The sequence below is a fragment of the Nyctereutes procyonoides genome, unplaced genomic scaffold (assembly GCF_905146905.1).
Source record: "Nyctereutes procyonoides isolate TBG_1078 unplaced genomic scaffold, NYPRO_anot_genome, whole genome shotgun sequence".
Lineage (NCBI taxonomy): Eukaryota > Metazoa > Chordata > Mammalia > Carnivora > Canidae > Nyctereutes > Nyctereutes procyonoides.
The window spans coordinates 12,382,874-12,410,296 of NW_026575141.1; the positions used below are offsets into that span (position 1 = coordinate 12,382,874).

The 27,423-nt window shown below is 37.4% G+C and overlaps 2 protein-coding genes across 2 annotated transcripts in view; one reads left to right on the top strand and one right to left on the bottom strand.

Moving 5' to 3' along the window:
- Positions 1-27,423, top strand: part of ZNF804B (zinc finger protein 804B) — a 496,855-nt gene that overhangs the window by 6,929 nt on the left and 462,503 nt on the right. The window lies entirely within an intron of this gene.
- On the bottom strand, positions 24,924-25,685 carry TEX47 (testis expressed 47). Its single transcript, XM_055307514.1, has one exon. It carries the CDS (start codon positions 25,683-25,685, stop codon positions 24,924-24,926), a length of 762 nt encoding a protein of 253 aa, XP_055163489.1.

Below are 27,423 nucleotides of genomic sequence, written 5' to 3' on the forward strand. Positions count from 1 at the left end.
CGGATGCTGCCAGTTTGGTTTTTTTCTAAACAATCTTTTCCCTCCCTGTTATTCCTATTGCCATTGATCTTTATTCCTTTTGTGAACGTGATTATCAGGGTTTTCAGTACCTTTTTTGGCTTATGCGTCAACGTTGGCATATATGTCTAACTCCAGAGATACAAACCCTTGCAAATGGTGAGAACCACCCCATTCTGTCAGCTTCCCAATCCAAGCATGTAAGTTTCTTCTCTGTTCGCTCTCCACGTTTAACTTTCATTTCTAGCTCAGAATTTAGAGCTTCCTCCGTATCTCCATTCAGAATCTACCTCCCAGTGTTCTTCCCCTGCCCACCTTCCCACAGCTATTACTCAGCACTTTACTTGTCCCATCTACCTCCTGAGCAACAAATACAGTCAGTACCTCCCCCCCACACACACATATGTCCTTTCCAGATCTCCATTTTGCCATGAATAATTATATTCTCTAACATTTTTCTTGGCAAGCAAAGGCTATATGTGTTTCTTCTTTGTGAATGAAATAAATAATCGTGTTCTACACAGAAAATAACCAGTGGACCCCTTTTCTGAGTGATGATGGAGGGGATGGAGCTCCACTTAAGTCTGACCCTTCCTATTGATGTATTTCATCTAAACATGAAGTCAAGAGATATCCTGGTGACCAAATTAATTACATTCACATTATCTCTAAAACGTTCAGAGTTGCTGGATGGTATCTAGGATCTTCATGATTCAGACCCTGTCTATATCTTTAGCTTTCACTCTGTTTTTTCACCTGACCCTATGCTGACCAGACTACTCAGAGTTCTCGACTATGATGCGTATTTCTAGACCTTTATTCCATTGCACGTGGCACAAATCCTTTTTTTACTTTCATTGTGCCATGTCTTATGTATTCTTTTGACCTAACTAAAGAGTTGGGTCCTCATGTAACTGGACCCTGAGTCTCTATCGTGAATCAAGCACTTCTCTTGCAAGTGCCGTCACATCCATTGCTCAGCTTATTACTGGAGTTGTTTCTTGGTCTCAAGGATATGAGATCCTTGAGGTCATGCCTGCTGTTTTCCTTATATCCCAAGAGCTGAGCAGCAGCTTGTGGTTTATTATTGATTTCAGTAGGGGAAAAATAAGAAGTTGGTAGAAATTTAATTGATGTAAATATGTTCACTTTTGGTCCTGCTGGTACCTCCATGATGAAAATTTTTCCTTAGAGACTTTTCTCCCAGGTTAGTTAGCCAGAATCTTTTAGAATGCACAGTGTCCTACTGATGGATTAAGTGGTCACTGTTTTCATGGTAATGCTTCTCACTTTAATATCTACCAAGATCATTTGGTCAATTGCTTCAAGTATAATTTAATATTTCCTATTAACCCAAATTGCAGAGTGCTTTATTCCATGTAACCATTCCAGAACATTTTTGTTAAAGGCCACAAGAGACTGAAGATTGGCTATATATGAATAGATGAAATTTGTACATGAGTTAGTTAACCATATATTTCATTGGCACATATTTAATAGCTTCTTAGAAATGAATTACAAGTTAGGAACTTGATTATTCCCTTCCTATTTAGGAGTATATAATAAAGAGGAAAAAACAGTGGTTCTTATACCTTTTCTTTCTTTCTCTGTCTCTTGGTTTTCCTCCCTCTCCCCTTCCATCCTCCTCTCCTGACTTCTTGCCTCCCCCTTCTTCCCCTCCTTCTCTTTCTTCTCCCTTTCTCTCTGTCATTTTCCCTTTATTTTGAAAGAGAGACAATAATAATTCCCTGATCAGTGGTCACTATAGCTCTTGAGAAAGCACCGTCCTGGATCAGCCATAGGTAGTTTTTGCATAATTCCCAATACTTTCCTGTTGCTCACACTTGTTAGTCACACACGTTCCAACATTTTGCTAGCAATTATTCTTTCTTGGATCAATCAAGATGTGGCCATTGTCAGTAAGAGAAGCTTGGATCTCTTCTGAACAATGAATTTTATTTTATTTTATTTTATTTTTTAAAAGATTTTATTTATTCATGAGATACACGGAAAGAGAGAGGCAGAGACACAGGCAGAGGGAGAAGCAGGCTCCATGCAGGAGCCCGATGTGGGACTCAATTCCAGAACCCCAGTATCACTCCCTGAGCTGAAGGCAGACACTCAACCGCCGAGCCACCCAGGCGTCCCTGAACAATGAATTTTAGCTAAAATATCCAGCCATCTAAGGTGGACATACAGAGAGATAGTAATACTATCTGGAATGGAGAAAATCATGTTGATTGTGTGGTCAGTTTCTTAATACAAATAAACTTTTTAACAGTTAATAGATATTTGATTTCTTTGCCTTATTTGTAGGATATCGATATTGGAAGGGCCCTCAGCAATCCAGTTTAGGCTCCCACTATAAATTTTTTAAATATTTCACTATGATAGACCATAACAACTCCCCAAAGATGTTCATGTTATAATCCCCAAAACCTTCAAATCTGTTACATGGCAAAACAGGCTTTGCAGATGTGATTAAATTAAGGATATTGACAATTGTCCTGGATTATGCATGAGGGCCAAGTATAATCATGAGGACCTTTATCAGAGGGAAGCAGGAGTGTCAGAGTCAGAGAGGGAGCTTTGAAGATGCTATGCTGCTGGCTTTAAAGAGAGAGGAAGTGGCCACAATGCAGGCAACCTCTTGAAGCTCAACAAGGCAAGTAAATGGATTCTCCCATAGAGCATCCAGAAAAATCACAGCCCTCTTATACCTTGATTTTAGCCCAGTAAGACTATTGATTTAATGGATTGAAAGATAATACATTTGTATTCTTTTAAACTGGTAAATTTATGGTGATGTATTAGAGCAGCCATAGGAAGGTAATATAACCACTCTTGACATGGGTGAACACTTCTAGTGATGGGAAGTGTCTGCTCACAAAAGTGACTGAGCCTCCTGTGAGACTGTTGTAATTCATGCTGAGGCTCCTTCTGCCCCTACCCAGATGTCTCCACTGCCCTCTTGCTTTTACTCACTGTTCCTGGTCCTGCCCTTTGGAAAAAGGGGATAGATCTACCCCCCGGGACATGACATACCTTCAACTGTTCAGAGACAGCTGGTGGATTTTCATTGGTAAATCATGTGAAGGACTGAAAAATTTGTGAGAATGAATCTTCCCTGAACATCACTTGCATTGTTTTCTTATACATTAGTTGCATTTTCTGAAACTCGAAGTGCTTTATATATTATACTTTTTAATATAATACAAGTTTTGGGATATACTTAGAGTTCTTATATTCTTGAGAGATGGTAAACTCAGTAAAACACTATCATACATTTAGAAAAATACAGTCCACACTTTGAACTACTTCCCCCAGATATTTCCCTTTTTATACTGTATCCATCATCTTACGGAAGACGAACTTAAGAACACAAAAACCAGATCATTTCAGAGGTACATCTTAAGGCTATCTTTCTTAATTTCTTTAGTCTTTGATTTGGGCATTTGCAAATTGCTGGGGGAGGGGGCAGAAAGCATTACTTTTTTATTTTTTAATTTTTTTAAAGCAAATTTATTTTTTTTAAAGATTTTATTTATTAATGAGACACACACACACACACACACACACACACACAGAAAGAGAGAGAGGCAGAAACACAGGCAGAGGGAGAAGCAGGCTCCATGCAGGAACCTGACGTGGGACTCGATCCCGGGTCTCCAGGATCACACCCTGGGCTGAAGATGGCGCTAAACCGCTGAGCCACCCAGGCTGCCCAAAGCATTACTTTTAAATAAAAAGTGATGGGATCAATCGAAGTAATAATTATAATTTCATGAAATCCCGAACATTTTCTGCACTAGACATAGTAGTATCTCCATGGAAAGTTATTTTTTAACTTTTGTGTTGAAGAGTAGTGTAATATGTAAATTGCCATGAATTATAAGCATATAGCTTTTTATTTTTTTTTAAGGATTTTATTTATTTATTTGACAGAGACAGGCAGACAGACAGAGACAGAGAGAGAGAACACAGCAGGGGAAGCAGCATGCAGTGGGAGAGGAAGAAGTAGACTCCCCACTGAGCAGGGAGCCAGATGTGGGGCTCTATCCCAAGACCCTGGGATTATGACCTGAGCTGAAGGCTGACACTTAACTGACTGAGCCACCCAAGTGCCTGAATATAGATTTGTAAAGCCTCAGATGTAGTTAGAGAACATTACAACTCCCTGGAAACCCCAGATGTCTCTTATCAAATACCACCTACTTCAAAGGAGTGAATGTCCTTACACCAGATTATAAACTGCCTTATTTTTTTTAAAATGATGTCGAATGAGTTTTAGTAAAGAATGCATATATTTGAAGCTCAACTGCCAGCAAACTTTTGAACGAAGGCCCATTTTTTTGGGTCAGGGTAATAATGACAGTGTTTCAGCTGCTTCATTTCTCTGCTTTGTGAAGCAAACTTGTTAACTATTTGAAACAAATGAACAAAAGAATCCTGATTAGGTAAAAAAGAATGGATTTATTCTAATAAAACACATGGATTATATCCAGGGTGACATCTGTGAAGTATTTCATTATCTTTTATTTAATATTACATGTTGAAATTCAAAGATCCGGCCATCATGTAGATTTAGTAATCTCTTGCAAGCGGTTAGGAATGGCGCTGTTGAGTTTTCATTATTTGAGAGGAGATGTGAATTATGTATTTAGTGGCAAGATAACAATAAATGATTCAAGGAAAGAAACCTCTAGCTTGGACTTCTCATAAAAAAATGAAATTTATGTGCAAATGATGTGTAAACTTTATTACAAAAGTTGTTATAATTTCACACGCATCCATGAGGATAAAATACATTTGCATTACTATGGAAACAGGATTATTGCCAAGAGGATTATAGATAAAACCCAAACAATGCTTATATATACTAATCAATCCTAATTCAAATGAATTTAAGTATATTTAAGGAACTGACCATATATTTTCAATAAAATGTAATGCTCATCTTCCAATCCCCATATGCTGTATAGTATGAGTTCAAGAGTTCTGTCTAATGTTCCTAGAAAATCTTTGGTGACAGTCACTGATGATTTGTTTTTCATCACACAAGGAAGATTTGTGAAACAGTGTTATAAAGGAAAAGTAATAAAGAATAATAAACCTTCCTTATGTAGATCACTTTGCTGTGAATTTGTCCTCTTTTTGTTTTGTTTTGTTTTTAAGCCATACTCCATGCCATACTCTGTGATCATCAGGGTGGACTCCACCCCTGAAAGTGATAGACAAAACCAGTTCTCCACAGGGAACAGAACAGGTAAGAAAGCATAACGAGTGATAAATCATAATTGGCATAAAGATATTCATGAGAGTGGCCTTGGGTAGACTTATGTATATAAATATCACTTAATCTGAAGATCTTAGAATTGGACTCAGTAGACAGCAAACTGGAATACAATGTGTGATCTTCTGTGACAAAAATCTAGGCATGTAAAGTTTTAAATTCTTGGTTAAGTCACAACTATAAGGCCAACCCTAAGATTCAGTTTCTGATCTTGCTGAGTGCTGTGCCTGGTGAAATGTGGAAAGAATCTGCAACCTGCAAACATCTTGCTTCCCTCCCAGTTTGGAAACAACACTAACGTTTGACCAGTGGTTTTCAGGTTGTTTTATTTTGAAAGCGATCATGTGTATGCTTTGTTTGAAGGAAATCCCAGAAGCAAGGCAAGCTAGACAGAAACACAACTGCTTTTGCTACAGGATGGTGAAAGCCCCCTCACCTTTCCCTCTGTATCTGGACAGGGAGGCTGGTGAAAGTATGAGACAAGGCAGATAAGGTCCAGCCAGGTAGGATCCTGTTGGCCATGTAACGAGGAGATCATCTCCGGTAAGAATGTGACTTAATCTCACTACAGAGTTAAATACTCTGGAGTAGCTCTGACATGAGAACTTCTCATTACTTTCTGTGGGTTGTGCCAACTGAGATAGATAACCATGGCTCTTGTTGTTGTCATTATACACAAAACCAGAAGTGATCTATAAACAAGAAAATAAGAATACCAAACTTGAGTCATCATTAGTTTAGTTACTAGTGGAATAAATGCATTATAATTAGGCCTTTTCGTATAAGGAGAGAAAACTTCATATACACAGGAATGATAGGGTTTAAAGTTCACCCTAGATACACCTCTTTGCTCTCTTATTAGGGTAATTTGGGGGTGGTCTGGCTAAATAACTTCTCTCGCCTTAAGGGTATATAACATTTCCATCAAGACAACAAATAAAGTGGAAGCTTTAAAGAATATTTTGAATCAATTATAGAAACTCTTATTAAGGAGGTTTGGTCAAAGGTATTAGAGACCATTAGTATAATAACTTTGAAAATCTAATGCAATAATCACTTCTTTAGATCTCTGAAATTCATCTATGCCTACTAAAAGTCTCTCCTCGTACTCGTATGTAAACAAAAGTTGCATGTTTTTATATTTATTTCACATTTTAAGATAAAAACCTGTGTTGTGGATAGGGTTTTGTTTTGTTCTTTATGCATGTATTTTGTCTTATTTTATGCATTTATCCCTCTTGCCCCTACAGTTTTATGGTGGGACCATGGACATTTTCCCTCCTTGTATTCAGTGTAGAAAAGTAGGTAAGGGATGCCTGGGTGGCTCAGTGGTTGAGCGTCTGCCTTTGGCTCAGGGTGTGATCCTAGGGTCCTGGGATTGAGTCCTGCATTGGGTCCCAGGAGGGAGCCTGCTTCTCCCTCTGCCTATGTCTCTGCCTCTCTTTGTGTGTCTCTCATGAATAAATAGGTATAATTTAGAGAGAGAGAGAGAGAGAGAGAGAGAGAGAGAGAGAGAAGTAGTTAAGCTACATTGATCTGAGAGCTGAACAGACCTGTCCTCCTCAGCTCCTACCAGCTATGTGCCTGTACCACCACTTTGGTCCTCAGCTTGCTCTCGAGGGATGTTACTGGTCTTATAGGGTTGATGTGAGATGTGAGCGAGCCATCACAGTGTCTAGCACTTAGTAAGTGCACAGTGAAAAGCAGCTGATGGTTACTCTTGGAACAATTGGCTCATTCTGTCACAGACAGGTGTCCTTGATCCGTTAACACGTTCTCAGCACTGGCTGGGAACTTGACACTGTAACATCAACTGGCTGAAGCTGTTGTTCTTTTGGATGAACCTCTCAGATGGCTCTTTACTAGGCTTGCGTCTTGATGGGAAGAGAAGCACAGGCTTGGAGGCCAGTTAGCTTTATGTTTGACACAACCATTGCAAATAGCAGCCCCGTGTTTTCACAACTTTCTTAATGAAACCGCTCAGTGTGCCCTACTTTCCCAATGCCACTTTAATTCATGACAATGATACATTTTCCTGTTGTTTTTGTCAAAGCAAATCGAGTTAAGTAGATGAGTTGTTGTTATGATCTTGCTGCCTTGTGGAAAGAATTTTTTTCTCCTCTTTTTCTATTAGAGAGAGATATTTAATCTAAAGCTGCTGTCTCTGTACTGATAAGCATCCAGACTCATTATTGTATTTAAATATCTTTCACTGCCTTTGGAAATTCTAATGAACCAAACAGGTGTGTGTGTGTGTGTGTGTGTGTGTGTGTGTGTGTGTTTTATCCATCACTTTCTCTCCCCAATAAAGACCCATTACAGTAAAATATTTGAAAGGAGGATTGTATATGGTATACATAGGTTCCCATTAGGAGTAAATATTAGGGCCCATGTATCAGTACTAGCTCTTATACACATACATTCTGCTTTTGGCACACATAGATGGTATTCAGTCCATGAATATCATTGTTGCAAAGAGCATTTGTATCTGTCTAGTCAGGATAGCAAAACCATTCTTAGCTTTTCAAAAAGAGGGTGTACAATGCAAGGAATTCTTTACAAATGTGTTGAATAGCCTGGGGGAGAGAAAAGGGGAAGGTGCTGTTCCCCAGAGATTAGTAATTGTAGGAAGTCATGACAGTCCCTGGGGCTGAAGGGGCAAAGAGGAAATGGTATTCCCTAAACCCTCGAAACCTTACTCTTGGTGGTCCTGCCGCCACCGCTGCTTCTGAAAGCACCAGAGGTGTCTGCACCATGGGCATCTGAGAGTTTGCAGGCACCCTCTCTGCTGGCCTCCCTGCCCGAGTGGCTGGCTGGTGCCTGAGAGGGATGCTGTGCCATGGTAGCAGAGGTCAGCAGTTGCCTACCACTACCAGAACCCAGGAGTGCTGAGATGCCCAGGCAGCTTCAGGGAGAAGCAGAAGAAAGAAAATCATGACTCCTTTCATTTTTCTAACTTCCCCACCAGTGCTTTCCACTGGCAAACCTAACCAGAAACCAGCTGGCAAAGAGCTCTGTGGACATGCAATTTACATGTCTCCAGCTAGTACCCTTGGGCCTCAGAGAACACAGGTTTGAACTGCCTGGTCCACGTATACACAGATTTGTTTTGCTGAATACCATACAGTATGTTCTCTTCCTATGATTTCCCTAATAACATTTTCTTTTCTCTGGCTCACTTCATTGTAAGAGCACGCTATGGAATACATATAACTTACACAATTCATGTTAATTGACTGTTTATGTTGTCGATAAGGGTTCTGGTCAACAGTACGCTATGAGTCATTAAGTTTTGGGGGAGTCGAAAGTTATATATAGATTGTTGCTTACACAGGGTTGGCACCCCTAAGCCCCGCATTATTCAGAGGTCAGCTGTAGCTTTCTGGCTTCCAGTCCCAAAAGAGAGTAGGCATGGGAGAGTAGAACTGATTGGCAACAGAGATATACCCAGCACTGCGTTTATACCACATGCTCTAAGCTTGCAGAAACTAGGAGGGAGGAATATTAACTCATGAAAGAGATAGTTATTATTTTTTTATCATACAGAAATCTGAAAGATGGGTACAAATGTTTATGTTCCAACCAGACCTCATGTGTATAGTTTCCTATTGCCCCAACAAATCACTGTAAACTTAATGGCTTAAAACAACACATTTATTATTCTTGAGTTCTGTAAGTGCACAGAGATCTCCTTGGACTAAAATCAAGGTATAGGCAGGGCCATCCTCCTAGCTGGAGGCTTGAAGGGAGAATCCATTTCCTTGCTTCTTCCACCTCTTAGAATCTGCCTGTGTTCCTTGACCCATGGCTACCTGTCTCCATTTTTAAAGCCTGCAAGTTGGGGAGCCCTGGTGGCTCAGCGGCTTAGCACCGCCTCAGCCAGGGTGTGATCCTGGAGACCCGGGATTGAGTCCCACATTGGGCTCCCTGCATGGATGGAACCTGCTTCTCCCTCTGCCTGTGTCTCTGCCTCTTCTCCTTCTGTGTCTCTCATGAATAAATAAATAAAACCTTTTAAGTAAAATAAAATAAAGCCAGCAAGTTCTTCTCCTGCTACACTCTCTGATTCTCCTCAGCTGGAAAAACTCATTTTAAAGGACTCTGTGATTAGCTTGGGCCTCTCTATTCAGGATCCTGTCCTCCCCTCAAGGTTCTTCGTTTTAATCATATCTGCCGAGTCCCTTTTGACATGTACTGTACCATTTATAGGTTCTGAGAATTTGCTCTTGGGCATTCATGGGGCCCATTATTCTGCTTACAGCATTTTAGTGTATTCATATACACTTGTAGTTATTCACCGGTTGTTATCTCTTGTAGACCTCTCAAATACATAATCTCTAGAACTAAACCAAGTGTGTTCTTCCTTGGTTAGAGATATCATCTTCATCCAACAATGTGGGCTTGAAACTTGAGAATGTTTTCCTTTAATCCCTCATCGGATTGGTACGTCTGCTCATTTTACTTCCTAAATATTTCTCCAGTCTACTATGGCCTGTACCTTTGCTACCATTCATTCTTAACTTCTGCCTAGGACTGCAAGCATTTTCCATTTTTCCAAAAACAAAATGCTTCTTGGTTAATGGTATCTGGCGTTGTGTGAGCTGGGGGAGCTACTAATGCAAATAAGGTGCCCGTGTCATACGCCTCGATGGAATTTACAGTCTAGAATGGAAAACACATGCTAAACAGATAAACCTGTGTGACAAATGTCTTAGAAGAGGACATTTCTGATCTTTGTGATTAGGGGTCACTTTTCAAAAATTGGGGTTAAAAATTGTGAATATACTAGAAAAAGCCATTAGGTTGGCTGATAGTATTTTTTTCCATATATATGTGTCACTTCCTCTTGATTCTAGAATATAAAGATGAACAGTAAGACTGCTAAATTATAGGGTGAATATGGCAGTTAGTTACTGGTAGTAAAATCAAGCTATAATGGCCTGTAGATCTCATCTTCATGTTGTCTAAATGGGGGTTATGCTGCAGATTTGAAGGCTCCAGACTGGACTTGATAGAATCATAATGCTGGTAGTGGTGGTGGTAGCGGGGGGGGGGGGGTGAGCCTGGAATGTGTCCTTTAAACAAGGTATGCATGAGTTTGTTGTTCACATTAAAATTATGAAATTATTGAACCAATGGCCGCTCACCAAGACCTCCTTATAGAGGCTGAGGAAAGTTTTGTGATTCACTCATGCTCGGTCCTCTCCTTTTTCCACTGCTAATTCCTGTGGGTATCCTCTGTGAAGCTTCCCTGGTGTTCTAAATACCTCCTTAATTCTCAGTTCACAGAGTAACAGGTTAAAAGCACTCATTTTATGTCAGACATACTAGGCCAAAACAAGCCTTGCATGCCTTTACTTTTTAAATTTTTAAAATAATTTTAAGTTGTAGGTGCTACTATCTTCCATTTTGCAGATGACATGAGGCTCCTCATTTCACAACTGCTAAGTGGTAATGATGTTATTACCTTATTCCTTCAGGTACATGTGATTAAGCAACCAATTTCCTTTTAGAAACATACAATAGAAAGAAAACTCATAAAACCAACATAAGTCCATTTTCATCTTGTTAGAATTTGAGTTTTTAAAAATAATAATCCATTCATAAGTATATTAAGCCATTTAATTACAGTGATGAGTGATTTTCTAATGTTCACATTATTATTGAAGAGTATAAGCAAGCTATTCATAACACATATTAATAAAAGTTAATTAACTGATCAGAGTCCAGTTGTCTGAAATGGCATGTAAGCATTTATCAAAGGATAGCTCAGATTCTTCTAGAGGATATTAAGAGCAGGAGCAAAAGTTGGTTGAAGGTCTTACCCTGTGCTTTATTCTGCTAGGGGATTTTTTAGAATATCTCTAGACTATCCTTGCTGCAGAAGCATTATATGTATCAGCAGTTTGACTAATTGGCCTGACATCCCTGAGGTCTCCCTTGTCTGATGGTCAGAATTCAAACCATCTCATGTCCTTGTCACAAAGCTTATTGTCGTAACTGCTGGATATTGTTAGGTGTAGGGTGTGGGGGAAGTATAGGATTAGTAGCATGTGTAGCAGTAGGAGTACTTAGGGGTAATGTTAGTGTTAGGCCTAGGAGTAGGTTTAAGGGTAGGTGTAGTGTTACGTTTAGGGATTACAGAAACTGCAAACTTGCAGAGCATACTGTAAACTGTGATGAATTCATTAAGCACTTTCTGAGTTTCTGGTTACTTGTATGTATGATTTATCTTATTTTGTCTTTCGGTGTTTGTTCAGTTAACAGGCGACAAAACTGAGGCTTAGAGAGAGGTTAGCAACTTTCCTAATGTAACGTGAGCTAGCAGAAAATAAGAGATTTGAACACAAATCTTCTCGTATGTACTACATGTGAGTAGGTTGCTTTGAAAAACATTTGTCAGACTGCTAAGGATTTGTTGGCTTCAAGGGAAACAAAAAACAAACTCAAAACAACTTTAACTGACTTCAGCAAAAGAGAAGCTTGGTTGTTGGAAGGATTCATGGATAGAAAATGTTAGGGCCTCAGTCAGGGCTGGGAAATGGAATCCGGGGTTAAGGTGGTTGTGTCTCTGGTATTTCCAGATATCTCAACTCAGTTTCTTATTTCAGCTTCATCATTTGCTGCCTTACATGTGGGCTCTCTCTGCCTCTGATAGATAATGACTAGTCCAGTCTATGAGCATGTGTGTGTGTGTGTATGTGTGTGTGTGTGCGCATCCACTTGCCATGTGCATGTAGTGGAAGAGGAGAAGAGAAAGAAATTGGGTGGGAGAGAGGAGGTCAGGGCCACTCATTCTGTGGCCCACACGAGGAGCTATGGGATGAGATACCCCAGGAGAGTTGACGGGCAGTTTCTCAGATGGTAGTCAGAGCACAGGTGGGGAGAACATAACTGTTAGAGAAGCGATCTACATTATTTACATAAAAGGATTTTCTTGTACTGTGCTGTTAAACTTTGATAGTTAAATCCCTGGTTCTCCCACTTGTTTGGGAGCAGTTTTATGAATCTTAATTGGTTTCTCTAGTTTGGGTTCAGAGAGTTCTGTGTATATCCGTGTATGTGTGTGTGTATACTAATATATCTAACCTATAATTCTATTCCAAATATGCACATATAATTCTATTTATGCAAGCATTTTATTCCTGTTAGTCAACTGGGAGTTATCTTCATCAAAGAGATATTTTGGTGTCTCTTCTATGACACGCAAGGGGAAACGTTGTCTTCTTGTCATTTGTAAGCTAATTGCTTGTGCTTCTGCAACTATCATTTGGTTAATATTAGCAAGAAAAACCAGGTAGTGCCAGAGATAAGAATGGCGCCTCTGTTAGTAGAATGTGCCTGCTTGTAAGTTGTGGGTTTCTAATATCTCTGACATGGCACACTACCCTGAGTAAACATTTTTAGCAGCAGACATGAGTTAGTGACCCTCGTAAGAATTATCCCACAAAGCAGTTTTTATGGACGAGACGACTCTTCAGGAAAGCATTACACTCATTTCAACTTAATATTATCTGAAAGCCCTAAACATCTTTCCTTATACAAAAACATTTGCTGCTTGCACAAGAAGGTCAAAAGTGAAAATGTCAAACTGGTGATTACAGGAATACAGGAATTGTATGTGGTGAAAGGAATACAGGAAGTTCTGAAATACAGGAATATAGGAATTCCTGATTTCAGGAATATCAACTTAAGATATTAAGATTAAGGAATATCTTAATATCAACTTAAGATATTAAGCTGAAATGAGTATAATGAGGATGATGGCAGTAATAAGGAAATGCTGCTTCTTGATTATCCCCTCCATCCTAAAAAATATGTTAGATTAGTTTATTTCAATGAGTCACCTCAACATGAAAGATGATATAAATAATAGGATGTAGTGGGAAGCAGAACTAGAGGAATTGGAAAAGCTTGCAAGTCCTCTTGAGCCATTTTAGTTGAAATGCTTTATCATTTTGTTATGTATGACATATAAGATGTACTTATAGTCAAATTTAATGAATATACATTACAGAGATAAATGGTTCATGAATTCACCATAATTTTGGATTATGCATTATTGCTCTTTAAAATCATTAGTTTGGAAAATTGAGATTTGATTGTAATTTGCAATTTCCTAGCATGCTTTGACTGGGCAAAGGATAACTGCCATAGCAAAATTTACAAATGTGATGAGATTGATCCATAAAGTAGATAAAGGATATGGCAAAATCTGCAATCAACTGTAAAAGTTTGACCACGGAAATACCATTGGAATAACCCAAAGTTTGAGTTGTAATATCAGGGCTCATAGATATTCTTTTATTTTTTTAAAGATTCAATTATTTATTTGAGAGAGAGAAGGAGAGTGAACATGTGCAGAGGCAGAAGGAGAGAGAGAATATTTAAAAAAAATTTTTTAAAGATTTTGATGTGTTTATTTGAGATAGAGCTGGAGAGAGAGAGAGCATGCGTGCAAGCATGAGTAGGGAAGAGAGAGAGGGGGGAGCAGACTCCTCGTTGAGCAGGGAGCCCGAACTGGGGCTCCTTCCCAGGACCCTGGGGTCATGACCTGAGCTTAAGGCAGACACTTAACAGACTGAGCCACCCAGGTGCCCCGAGAGAGAATCTTGAAACTTGACTACTGCTGAGTGTGGAGCTTGGTGCAGGGCTATATCCCAGGACCTTGAGATCATGACCAGAGCTGAAATCAAGAGCCAGCCATTGAACGGACTTGAGTACCCAGGCACCCCACAGCTCATAGATATTCTAAAGTCACTTTTTGCATAGCTAGGTTTCTCCCAATGATTAGTGCATTTATCTAAACAAATGTTTATTGAGCAATCATTCTTTTCCAGAAATGTACAGTCACTTGAGGACATTTAAGGTATAAGACCAGATCTTTGCCATTCAAAGCTGAGTAGAGCTCTTTCCCCCTTGGGCTATGATTGGATGCTTAATCTCACATGAGAGGACAGATTCCTTTCTTGAAACCAGGATAAATTACTGGTTTTCCTTTTAGTAAAAATTTTAAAATATCCAGAGGGCTTTATGCATTCCCAAACTGACTCTGCAACTTCACTAACAACCAACTCAACAGCCAAGCTTGTAGAAATGTTGTTTATACTTTGTTCTATTTCCTCACCCAACCCTCACTCCTCAGCCTACTGCATGCCGCTTCTGTCTCTGGTATACTATATAAGTCACTCTGAGTCACCAATGATCTCTTTGTCATTAAATCTACTTTTTACTCCTTGTCTTACTTGACTTTGAGACAATTGATACTGTTGAGTACTGTTTTTTAAAAGAAATGTTCTTTTCCTTTGACTTCCATCACACTTCCCTGATCTAATTCTCTTTCTCTGCTTCAGGGTGATTTGAACAATGTCTTCTTAGACTTTGGGTCCCTGTTCTTCCCATGGCACTCTTCAGGGTTTTGAAGTAGCCTGTCTTCTCTCTTCAGTATGTAATTGATCTGGATGATAGAATGCTAAATCCTCAGTCATCATCTGTGATGATGTCCAATCTTTGTATCAACCAGATCCATCTCCAGGGCTTCAGAGAATATTTCCAAATCACTACTGGATAGTTTAACATTGATGCTTTGCAGGCACTTCAGATTTAGCATGTTCAAAATGGAGAACTTCATCTTACTCCCTGCACATCTCCAAGCTGCTTCTCTTCCAGTATCACCTGTCTTGGGAGATGGCACATGCTTTCTATTCTTGCCATTATCTTTGTACAGACGTCCTATCATCTTGTTCCCTGATTATTGTAATAGCCTCCTAATTGGTATGTCTGCCCGGTCTAGTTACCAAGTACTCTTCTCATCTCTTCTTCCAATTCAAAGTGGTTCTTCTATAATGCATATCTAATCATGGCATTTCTCTGATTAAAACAAAACTGTGTCCTATTTCACTTGAGATGAAATCATGGTGCTTATGTAGCTAGCTCTAAATGTCTGCATAATCTGGTCCCATGCCTAGCTATCCAATCTCATGTCTTATGATTCCATTTGTATTTCAGTCCTGCCTTATTGATATTCTTTCACATCTTCAACACAGTATGGCTCTTCTTGCCTTTGGGTGTTAGCACATCCCTCTGATCAAATATATATATATATATATATATATATATATATATATATATATATATCCTCTACCAGGAACACTCCCCTCCTACTCCTTGCCTTTTTTTTTTTTTTTTGGCTCAGTTCTATGAAACTTCCAGAAATCCTTGAATCTTTCTTCCCTCAGAGGCATCCCCTAATTCTCTACCCTAGGTAAAGTTAGGAAACCACTGCAACTTGTATATTCAAGATGATATAAGTAATTATAATTATATATTATTATATAATATATTAATTATTAGAATTACAACTGTTTAATTTTTTATATGTTTGGGATAGAGGGAGATAGAGACTGCATACTCTCTAAGGTAGAAATTATGCTTATTTGCTCATAATTGCATTGTACCTCCAAACCCCCATGTCTAATAAAGTGTTTGATACAGTTTTTTAGTTCACACTTGCTGAATGATTAAATCCAGAGAGAGAATAAAATTCAATGTGTGTCATGTTGTCCTACAACCAACTGAGAGAAACAGAGGGCAAAACATGTCAATAGGGTGCCAAAGGGCACCTTTTTACCTAAATTTTCATTGCAAATGGAATAAATAATATACCAAAGAATTTAGGAGGGGCTCTATAGCGGCTATACATGTCAATAAATGACAATGGCATGGCCTTCAAAAAATATATGTGGCAATCAATAAATAATTATTAATGTTTTGAATGACTTTTATTTGACAAAAGGAAGGAATTGAACTCTGCAAGTGCTGCTGATTTTATATTTGGCTCCATTGAATGTAAACATATTAAGGGGAGCTATGGTGTTGAATATCAGTCTCAGGATTATCTTTGGGATAATTTTTCCTTTAGCCTAATTTATTTTAACTTATCAAAATGTTTTGACTTTCCTGGAAGTTACTTATATCAGAAAATGTGTATTAGTAGTTATCCATATCAGCAAAGTATGAGATTTAATATGAGATTTAATAACGATGCATGTCCTCTATACCTCATTAAGTTATTACTAATGTGGTTTATGTATACAATGGAATATTACTCGGCCATTAGAAACGACAAATACCCACCATTTGCTTCGACGTGGATGGAACTGGAGGGTATTATGCTGAGTGAAATAAGTCAATCGGAGAAGGACAAACATTATATGGTCTCATTCATTTGGGGAATATAAAAATAGTGAAAGGGAATAAAGGGGAAAGGAGAAAAAATGAGTGGGAAATATCAGAAAGGGAGACAGAACATGAGAGACTCCTAACTCTGGGAAATGAACAAGGGGTGGTGGAAGGGGAGGTGGGTGGGAGGTGGGGGTGACTGGGTGACGGGTACTGAGGTCAGACGAGATGAGCACTGGGTGTTATTCTATATGTTGGCAAATTGAACACCAATAAAAGATAAATTTATAAAAAAAGGAAAAAAGTTATTACTAATGGAAATATCAAAAATTATTCCAACCTGATGTAGCTGTAATATATCAGTAATCAAAAGCACATTTTCCTTTACAAACTCTATACTCCTTATATATTTCCTGCCTCAGGAATGGTACTGTCTTGTAAAAACTAGAAACCAAAAATGTTTGACACCTTTCTCTCCTTTATAAGCAATGTTTATTTACCTCCTGATTATCTCTCAAACTCATCCCTTTAGATCCATTTCCACAGTCATTAATTTAGTTCTAGCTATTATTATCCCTTGCTAGGAGACTTGTAACAACTTCCTGAGGAGCCTGTCTGCACCAATATATTCCCTGCCAGTGCATTCTTCACTCAGTAGCCAAACCATCTGATTATGCTCTGCTTAAAATCTTCAGTGGCTTCCCATTAGGTTAAAGGAAAATGTCCCATTCTTCACTGTTTCTCATGACTTCACAGTACTACCAAACTTGCTATTTAGATGTCAGAATCTAATAATCTAATGCATAGATTTCTGGCTTTTTGGTTTCCCATTCATCTTTGCACGAGAATGCATCCAGGATGGACTTTTCAAAGGAGAATATTGGCATTGCTCACAGGCACTCTCTGATAGGGTGGATTAGTTCAGACATTCATCCATTCAGACATTAGGGTTCAAAATTTTAATACAAACATCTTAATTCTGTCCTCCTGCCTGATGCTAAGACAATAAGTCTTTCTTTTGAGACATATTTTTGGATACAGTTCAAGAGCTTCACAGACTCCTTTATGATATAGATGAAAAGAGACCCAAAATAAATAAATTACTTGTTCAAGGCCACATAATGAGTTAGCAATGAAGTACATAACAAAAGTCAGTCATCTCACCTCAACATTCTTTTCATTTTGTCATTTTGATTTTGGCTGGAACAGAGTATGTGCTCAAGAATTGTTGCTGTATAGGATAGAAAGTGAGGAATGGATGAATCAAAATATTACAAGGTATATAGTTTTATGTATCTACTTGCTGTAGAGTGGTTTATTATTTTTTGCTTTCAAAAAGCAAAGTCTAGTGTAAACTGAGTCTAGTATAAACAAGAGAAGGAGAAGGGAAGTGAGACATGAGTGGCTGAGATCCCTCAGGAAGTCATTACACTAGAATGCATTTTGGTAAAATGTAAATATGTTCGATATTCAGACTTTTATTTCTTCCTCAATAAATCAAGGCTTTACATTTAATGCACTCTTTTATAAATAGTATTTTTAAAAAATTGCTTAGTATTTTATAGAGAATAGAAATGAGAAATGCACAATTAAAACGAAATCAAATTTACAGTTTTATAGTAACCTAAGAAAACAAATATAATAAATATTAGCCTTATTGAGCACAAATCTCTCAGAGAATACATTAAGTGTGGCTAGTAAAATAAATATTTGAAGAACATAAAGAAAACATCTTTAAAATTTGGAATAAAGATTGTATACCGGGGGATCCCTGGGTGACTCAGCAGTTTAGCCCCTGCCTTTGGCCCAGGTCGCAATCCTGGAGTCCTGGGATCGAGTCTCGTGTCAGGCTCCCAGCATGGAACCTGCTTCTCCTTCTGCCTGTGTCTCTGCCTCTCTCTCTCTCTCTCTCTCTCTCTCTCTCTTTCTTTGTCTGTCTATCATGAATAAATAGAATATTTTAAAAAAAGGTTGTATACCTTACCAGTAGCTTGCTCAGATGCTCCAATAAGAAAGAGTATTTTTATTTTAAATCCTATGAATTGGGAATGAGTTCCTATACTTGGCTCAGTGAATAGTAATATATAAGTACAAAAGTTCCACTGAATCATTTCCAGAAATGTATTCTTAGTATCCTTCCAAATTAGAATGTAAGAAATTAATATGTGGGGAAAACTGAAAACTAAGGCACAACTATTATATTTTCACTTGCTATTTTCAAGAGCTTTATGGACAATGACCAAAAGCCAATCAATTCTATAGGAACATTTTAAATCTATTGACATTTCACAACCATTTTGATGAAAGTAAAATGAACTTTATGGGAAAATTCTTACAGATATTTTAATGGCCTCCTTTAAAAATGAAGCACTAAAGATAGGAATACCAAAAATTTGCACAGTAATAGCTTACAAGTCACTGGCAGGGAAAAGAGTGTGAAAATAAACAACAGCCTTATGATAGGAGAATTGTTATTGTATGTGGTGGAGTACCACATACCATGAGGGTATCTCGAGTTTACCATGCCTCCCAGAGCAAATATAATTTGATTGATAAGCAGAATTTTGCTAAGAGAAGTGGGGAAAGAGGATAAAGACAAAGAAAGGAGAAATGTTGGGAATGAAAGCTTTGCAGATCATGAGAGAATTTTTTGTTGTTTTATCCTGGAATGAAGCCATTGAAGAATTTTGACCAGATGAATGACATTTATTGAGTTCTTACTATATGCTGGGTTTATTAAACCATCATTTCATGCAACACACCCCTTATCAATCTTATAATGTAGATACTTGTTATCACACTCATTTTGTAGGTGAGGTGTCTGAGGTGTTGAGAGGTGAAGGAATAAAATATAACTCTACAATTCCTGAGCCAGGTTTCAACACAGCAATTTGATACCAAAGGTGGCTTTCTCTCTCTCTCTCTCTCTCTCTCTCTCTCTTAAAGTTTTAAAATTTGAGAGAAAGAGAGCTTACACATATGAGAGGGGTTGCAGAGGGAGAGGGAGAGAGTCCCAAGTGGGTTTAATCTCAGGACCCTAAAATCATGACCTGAGGGAAACCAAGGTTTAACTCATTGAGCCCCCCAGGCATCCCCAGAGGTGGTTCTCTTAAACCTTGTGCTACACAGCTTTTAAGGTTTTTAGAAATACTTTATAGATTAGCAGGAGGAAGAGGAGACTGGAGAGAGGGAGATCTGTAAGGAGAGCACAAAAACAAAGCCAGACACTAGAAATACTTTCTGTGGGAAATGGGTGGGGCTTGGGCTGATTGGCTGTCAGTGATAACAATGAGGAAGGGAAACTGGGACAATGTTGAAGTTTCTGCCTTGGCCACTGTGTGTAGTGGTCTATTTTATAGCAACAGGGAGTGCAAGTCCAGGAGCAGAATGCAGGAAGAGTGGTGGCTGGAAGGGATCCATTCTCTGTAGGGCATATGGAGATGGAGATGCGTGTGGAGGTGCAGGGGGACATTGGGAGAAGGCACTAAGAGAGGACATGGAGTACAGGAGGAGTATGGTGGAGCTGGAAGAGACCACTCAGAATTAAATCCAGACTCTCTAACCCATGAGCACAACTAATTATGTAAAGTAGTGAAGTGGAAATAGGAAACTTCTATAATCAATCCTTGCTTTCACTGTTGGCAAAACACTTCATGTCTTTGGGTCTCCAAATTTTTATGTGCCAAACAAGGAGAGTAGAGCAGACACTTGAAAAGTGCCTTTGGGGTTCTCTTTATATTCTCTTTAAAACTATGTGCTGGGTTTACTGCTTAAATCCTATCAGCAGGTAATCTGGAAATTTACATAATTGGCCACAAGGGGGAGAGCTCTAATTCTACATTAAGTCAGTTTCTACAATATGAAATAATCTTAGAGTTGGTGATAGGCTGTCTCATTTCTACTTCCTTGTGGAAGCTGGGGGAATTCTGCTTGAGATAAGTTTAACTGAATTCAAATGTGGTTTTGTGTCACTAAGTTATGATAAAGTCACTGAATGTAAAAATCTATTTGCAATAAGCAATAACTTTCTATGAAGGAATCCAGATGCCTCTTTAAATAAAATGAAGACAGTAAAATTTTTAAATTGACCCTGGGAGGATTTTTCCCTCCAAATAACATTATTTTAGTTAACTTTATGAAAACTATAACCTTCCTGAAAACCCTTGGTCACTCTGAAACAAACATAAGAGCATGTCAATCTACTGTGAAGATATCCATATCAAAATAAAAGAATTAGAATGGCACTGGCCACACCAATTTAAATGTTACATGTTCACTGCATATGTATATGTTGTATAACTATGTTCATTGGGATAAGAGCATTGAATGGTATATGTTCAGTATTAAAATACTCTGTACTCTAATTCTATGGAAAGTTTTATTCTAAGGAAACTATAACTCTCATTGGATTGAGAATTACCTTAGGAGCCTTTCTAAGATTTAATAAGTCACATTTTTTGACTTGATCAAATTAAATTACATTCGTAAGGTCTGAATATAATATTTCTGCATTTTAACAAATATACCCAAACATACACTACATGCCTTCCCTTTTAAAGACATGATATTAGTGAGCTGTATAGGAACCTCAATAATGCAGTGGTTACTGAAAACATATTTGTGTTCCCCCATAGAGACAGTGTCACATTCTTTTAATATATTTTATGACAGCAGATCTTCCTTTGAGAGTGAATGAAATATTTTAAAAACCTCAACAAATGTTTTTATGAATGGAGGCTGAATATTAAGGTCACCAGTCAAATCGGAGAATATATTATTTGGGAATAAAAAAAAATAGATGTAGCTAAAATATTTAAATTCTCTTTGATTTATAAACCTTTTTAATTCATCTGTCATAAAAGTCATAAAATGTTTTTAGCACTGATGTTGTAGCTGAAATAAATATAAACCCCCCTAACGTGATTACTAGGAAGAGTAACTTTCATTTGAATAAATTCATTCTCGTGTGCTCACTAGAGTAGATAAATAACTGTATAAATAGTTTAATTTATTTAGTCACTTTTCGCTTCTTTTCCAGTTATTTTCACAACTGACATTTCAAGAATCCTTTAAATGTAAATTAACAGTATACTAAGTAAATCAGTAATATTATTGAGATATTTTCTATAACTTCCTCCAAAAATGATTCAGATTTTTAATGTTTCTCTTTAGCTGACTGAATTACTTTTCAATCAATACTTTTCATATCAGAAAGTCTTATAGACCAATAAAAGATCTATGCTAGGCAGTGTGCTAGGTCTATATCAGGAAGATATACACCTTACTGCTGCTTGGTATACTCAGTGACAAGCACGGTGCTTGGCCCCCTAGTAAATATTTACCAGTAGATATTTAATAAACATTAGTAACATAGATGAATGAAAAATAAATGATATGAAATGATATGTACGTATATCATGTATACGTTGTTTTCATGTAGCTTTTTAAAAATCTTCCTCTCAATCCCTCCCTCCCTCTCTCTCTCTCTCTTTTTGCATATTAGAAAAGTAATATTTAACAGAGGAACATTTGCCAAACTCCAGAAGTGAAAAGAAGAAAGAATAATATCTAATGTTGCCTAGAAGAAAACACTATTAATATTTTGGCATATTTCCCTCCATCGTATTTTCTTTGTAAACGTAGACATTTTGCTTGTTTTTAAACAAAACAATGGGATCATTCTGAACATACTGTTTTATAGTATGGTCAGCTATTATAGATCAAACTTTTCTTCATGTTATTAAATAATCTGCAACACTGTAAAAATGGCCATCGACAGTCCACCATGTAGATAATGCTGAGTTGCTTGGTGGTTATGTCTTAAAAAAAAAACAATGACTTTTTACTACAAAAGTAATAGATGTCCATTGTAGAATATGTAACACAAATTGTTAAGCTAAAAAGAGATTTTAAAAGTCCTATAATTAAAATAATAAATAAATAAAGTCCTGTAATTCCACCAACCAAAAAAAAAATATATATAGGATATAAAATTATTCCTACTACATATTCCTACTACATATATATTATTGTTCCAGACTATTATAATCACCCACCCAAAACGTAATGGTTTAAATTTTACAACAGTCATTTATCTTGTTCACAGACCTGCAATTTGGACAGGGCTCAGTGGGAACACGCCATCGCTATCACTCCACACAGTGTCAGTTGGGCTGGCTTGAAATCCAGGGTTGACTGGAAGCCTAGAGTCTGGAATCACCTGAAGGTTCACTCACTCACGTGTCTAGGGGTGAAACTGGCTATTGGCCGGGACCTTGACTGGGGATGTCCTCTGGAAAACCACTTGGATTGCTCACAGCATATTTTTAGAAAGTTCCAAGAGCTAGCATTGAGATGATCATGGTAAAATACATAGCATTTTTAGGATCGAGCTTTGGGGGTCACATGAGATCACTTCTGTTGTAGTCTGTTGGTTAAGGCAATTGCGAAAGTCTCCTTTATTTTGAGGGGAGGGGGTTTAGAAGCCAACTGTGACATGCAGGAATGTTAAGGTCACATTGTAAGAAGAGCACGTGGGATGTGATATAGTGCCATCGCCATTTTTTGGAAAATATGCCGTACTTATATATATATAAATATATAGTTTTACTTGTAAACTCCACTTTTATTGCACTTCCCAACCTCTCCTTACATTCAGGAGTCTTTTCTCTAAGGCATTTTTTTTTTCTTTTTGCCTGGAAAGCATTTACTTTTACTTCCACTCATTTTGTTGCTGAATATTTATCCTCAGTAGATGGGTGCCTTTGCCTATTTCTCATTTCAGAGTAAATAGTACAATCCTGATGAATACTAAGTGTTTAATATTTACTAAATTGATAAAATATTTGTAAGTTACATACTCTTTCTTGACCAGAAGAGTTACTTCATGTTTTATCTCAAATATACTCTTTCTGTTACTAAATTTAAATGAACAGAACTTCAAATTCAGCTAAGAGTGAAAAATGCCATTCTCTATCTAGATCTATAATACAAAATTTAAAAATAGAAGCACTCTTTCCTGAAATCGGATTTTGACATGAAACAAGTGATGACAAATTATCTGCACATGACAAATTTGGGTTGTATACTGGGATTGCTTTTTTTCCCCTAAAGAGACTGCACATCAAATAATAAAGTAAAATGATACACAGTATTTCTTCTACTAAATCTGTTTCATGAGATATTGCAATAGTTTTGGATATCACTGAAGTCATCAAGGTAGTAATGCCACTTAATAGTTTGAACAAACTATTCAATTTTAAATGATGCATAAGAGCATTGATCCTAGGTGAAGAAAAAGATAGAGCAACTTAAAATAGGTCATACAGAAGTTGCATATCATTATTTGCTTCATAGGAAGTAAATTGAAAAAACATAACTGGGACGCCTGGGTGGCTCAGTGGTTAAGCGTCTGCCTTCTGGCCCAGGGCGTGATTTTGGAGTCCCAGAATCGAGTCCCACATCGGGCTCCCTGCTTGGAGCCTGCTTCTCCCTCTGTGTCTCTGCCTCTCTCTCTGTGTCTCTCATAATAAATAAATAAAATCTTTAGAAAAAAAAGAAAAAAAAACAATTTGTATATCTTATGTGGGATCATTTATAAATGTTTTATAAGTGAGCATGAATTATGTTTTCTGTGTACCCTGCCATATCTCTAGCATCTGGCAAATGTCTGTCATATGAAGTGTTCAAAAAATGATTTTGCATGAAAGAATATAGTGCCTTCTGACAGTGCAATTTCCTGTTGTCTCACAAAGCTTCTGTGGTGTTCAGCTTTATAATAACCTCAACATTCTTGATTGTATAGTTCAGAATAGATGAGCCTTGGAACTAATTTCAAAGTTTAGGTTTGTTTTCTGAATTCAGGAATCATATAAAGATTATCCCTTACATACTGCTAACTAATAATGATCATATCATGTCATATATCATTGCATATATTTACTTTTACACTTACTTGACTCTAAACGCAGGATGCAAGCAACTCAGTGATGGTATTTTTCCACTAAATTTTATATTCTGAAAACAAAGTGTTTTTTTCCTGAAATTTGATTCTATGTGGTGGCAGCTGCTCATTGACCATTGTTGAAAGAATGAATGAGAATCTGAATCTGAGTATGTCCTTTATCATCTATACTTTTCCTTAAAAAAATTAAGCCATTTCACCAAAATGATGTTAACATTTGAACAATTGTTAACTTACTAAACCCCTACGCCTATTAAAATATTTCAAACTTAATATCAGAATAAACATTAATTTTCAAATTTAGCTCAACATACTCTGGAAAGATTAATACGTTACCTTCGTGTCTATTGTGGTGGTCTGGTCCTTTCTTTTTGAAAGAGAGAAGTAGCTTTAGAAATACTTTCCTTTTCTTTAAGTAGCATCAATTCCTTGAGAGATTGGACCACATCGACCACATCTCTCTCAATCCTAGAAATAGGTGGGAGCAGGCCATATCACATCAGAATCCAAAGTGACATGTATGGGCTTATTATACATGTCTATGAAAGTTTCTGGATCCATGAATTGTTCAGATTTGCACAAGTACTTTATTATTTGTTCTGGGATGAGCAGTTCAGGTGCAATTTGGTGCAAGTTATCCCCTGGTCCTTTAGCACCCACTTTAACAGTCTTTAAAAGGTGGAGTGCCAGTTTATGAGTCTGAGTGAGAAACTCTGTGATGACCTCCTCTAGGGACTGTGTCTGTGTCACATCATCAAGATACATGACTGGAACTTTCATTACTGAAACATGCCATTGCATGAAAAGTCTTGTTGGGATGTTATGGGATGCAACTATAATTTTCATTCCTTGGATAAAAAATTCTGTTTCATTCTGTTTATGGTTAAGATAATCTAAAAGAATTCGGTAAAGGGTACCACTGGAGGTCTCAAGGATATGCAGAATAGAAGTAGGATATACAAGCAAAAACCCTGTCACTGCTTCTCCTAGGTGATGTTTTAAAATTGACTGAAACACTTGCTCATAATAGTCAGAAATATCTTTTTTTTCTGTATTCGCTGTTATTGTGGCCACTAGAAACATCCTATGAAGAAGGAATTTCTTTAGCTGTAGTCTTTGCTTCTCTTCCTGAAGATGAAAGTAATTACCACGTGGAATTTGTGGCATTAGAAGTGATTCCACTGGAAAAGTCCTTTTGTTGGTCTTTTGGATATGGCCTGGGAAAGCCATGATGGGTCCTATTTGTTCTTCCAGATGACTTCAGTTTTAGCCCATCACAATGTTTACATTATAAGGACATCTCTTCAGGGGTGAACTCTTGTATTTCTTCTTACCCAAAAAAAAAAAAAAAAAAAAAAAAAGTTACTATTTTGTCAAATACTAGTGAATAATAATAGCCTAGCAAAATCCCTTCCCAGTATTATCAACAATACCGTCTTTGAAATACAAGAGAATGCTAAAACAAGATTCAAATTATAGAGATTGTTTAAAAGTTTACAACAAAATAACATTCACATCATAGAAAAACATTCTAATACACTGGCAAGTGGGGAGAAGAAAGAACATACTATAGAGCAGGTTAACTCTGTTTTTGTTTGCATTATTATTTTCTCCTTCAACTTATAGTAAATTTTTTCTCAGCTCCCTTTCTTGAATCACACGTGTGCCTGTGCATGCGTGTGCACACACATATGCACCCATACACATACGCACACAGGAATGTATCTGCTAACAGTCACTCACCGTAGCATTGGCATCACATTAAAATGTCTTTTTATATATGTAACTAATTACAGATTGTCCTTGATTTGTCAATTTTTAAAAAAGTGATATTTTCATGGTAATTCCTCCTTTTTAAAAATTTTAACTGGCCAACTAATTTTTTAAAATCTGGGGAATTCTCAAGTCCTAATTGGCTTACTTAATCTTTACTCAGTATACAAAAAGTTAATACTGTGGCTTGTTATAATACTGTTATTAATAAGAGTAAAATTTTGGAATAACTAATTTTGATTTTTTTTTTTCCTATCAACAAACATCAGAAGTGGCTCTTTTTCCTTCCTTTTGTTGTTGTGGGTATCAGATAATAAATTCTGTTACTTTTAACTTACTCTTCTTACAAATTTCTTTTTGTTTCCTCCAGGTCACCTTAACATTTCTCTCCTTCTTCAAGTTTTTCTTGCTTTTACCTGTCCTCGAGGTTCCACTTATCCTCCATCAGTTTTCCAACTGCCAGTGTCCTGGGTCCTGCCAGTTGTCCTGTGTGTTCTATTCTTGTTTCCATGGTGCCCTCGTGAATCAGGATGTCAGTGGTGTTAAAGGGCAGCACACGAGGGCAAGTGCCATTTCTTAATTTAATGAGGATATCACTCAACAGATACCTCAACATCACAGTAGAGAAATGAGGGCTTCTTTTGTGGAATGGCTTATTTGTAGCCTGGGGCCTTTGTAAGTCAGACAGATGGTTGACCTAAACATCATACTCTTTTCTTTTTTCTTTTTGTCCACAGTTTATGGAAGAGGAGACTAAAGCATGGAGTAGTTACATACCTTGCACACAATTCAAATGTCCTTTCAGCAGCCTCTCTAGTCCACCTAGGACAGTGGAGTATTGATGCATTAATTAAATACTTTAAAAGCACATGTCAGATTCTGTGTAATGGTGACTCTGTTTTAAGAAAATTCTTCTATGGGGCACGTGGAGGGCTCAGTTGGTTGGGCATCTGCATTCAGTTCAGGTTGTGTTCCCGGGTTCCTGGGATCAAGCTCTCTGCTTAGAGGGCAGTCTGCTTCTCCTTCTCCCTCTTTGTACTCTCACTCTCTCTCTCAAATAAATAGATGAATCGTTTTTAAATTCTTCTATGAGGTTTTCTTAATTTAATGTAAATTTAAGTTAGTTTTTATAATAAAAATAAATAATACCATACCTTAAAATGGCATTCATGTGAGCTGTAACCATAATTTTAGA

What these genes read in the sequence shown, in the direction of transcription:
- TEX47 (XM_055307514.1), bottom strand. Translation starts at nt 25,685, where the DNA reads ATGGCTTTCCCAGGCCATATCCAAAAGACCAACAAAAGGACTTTTCCA.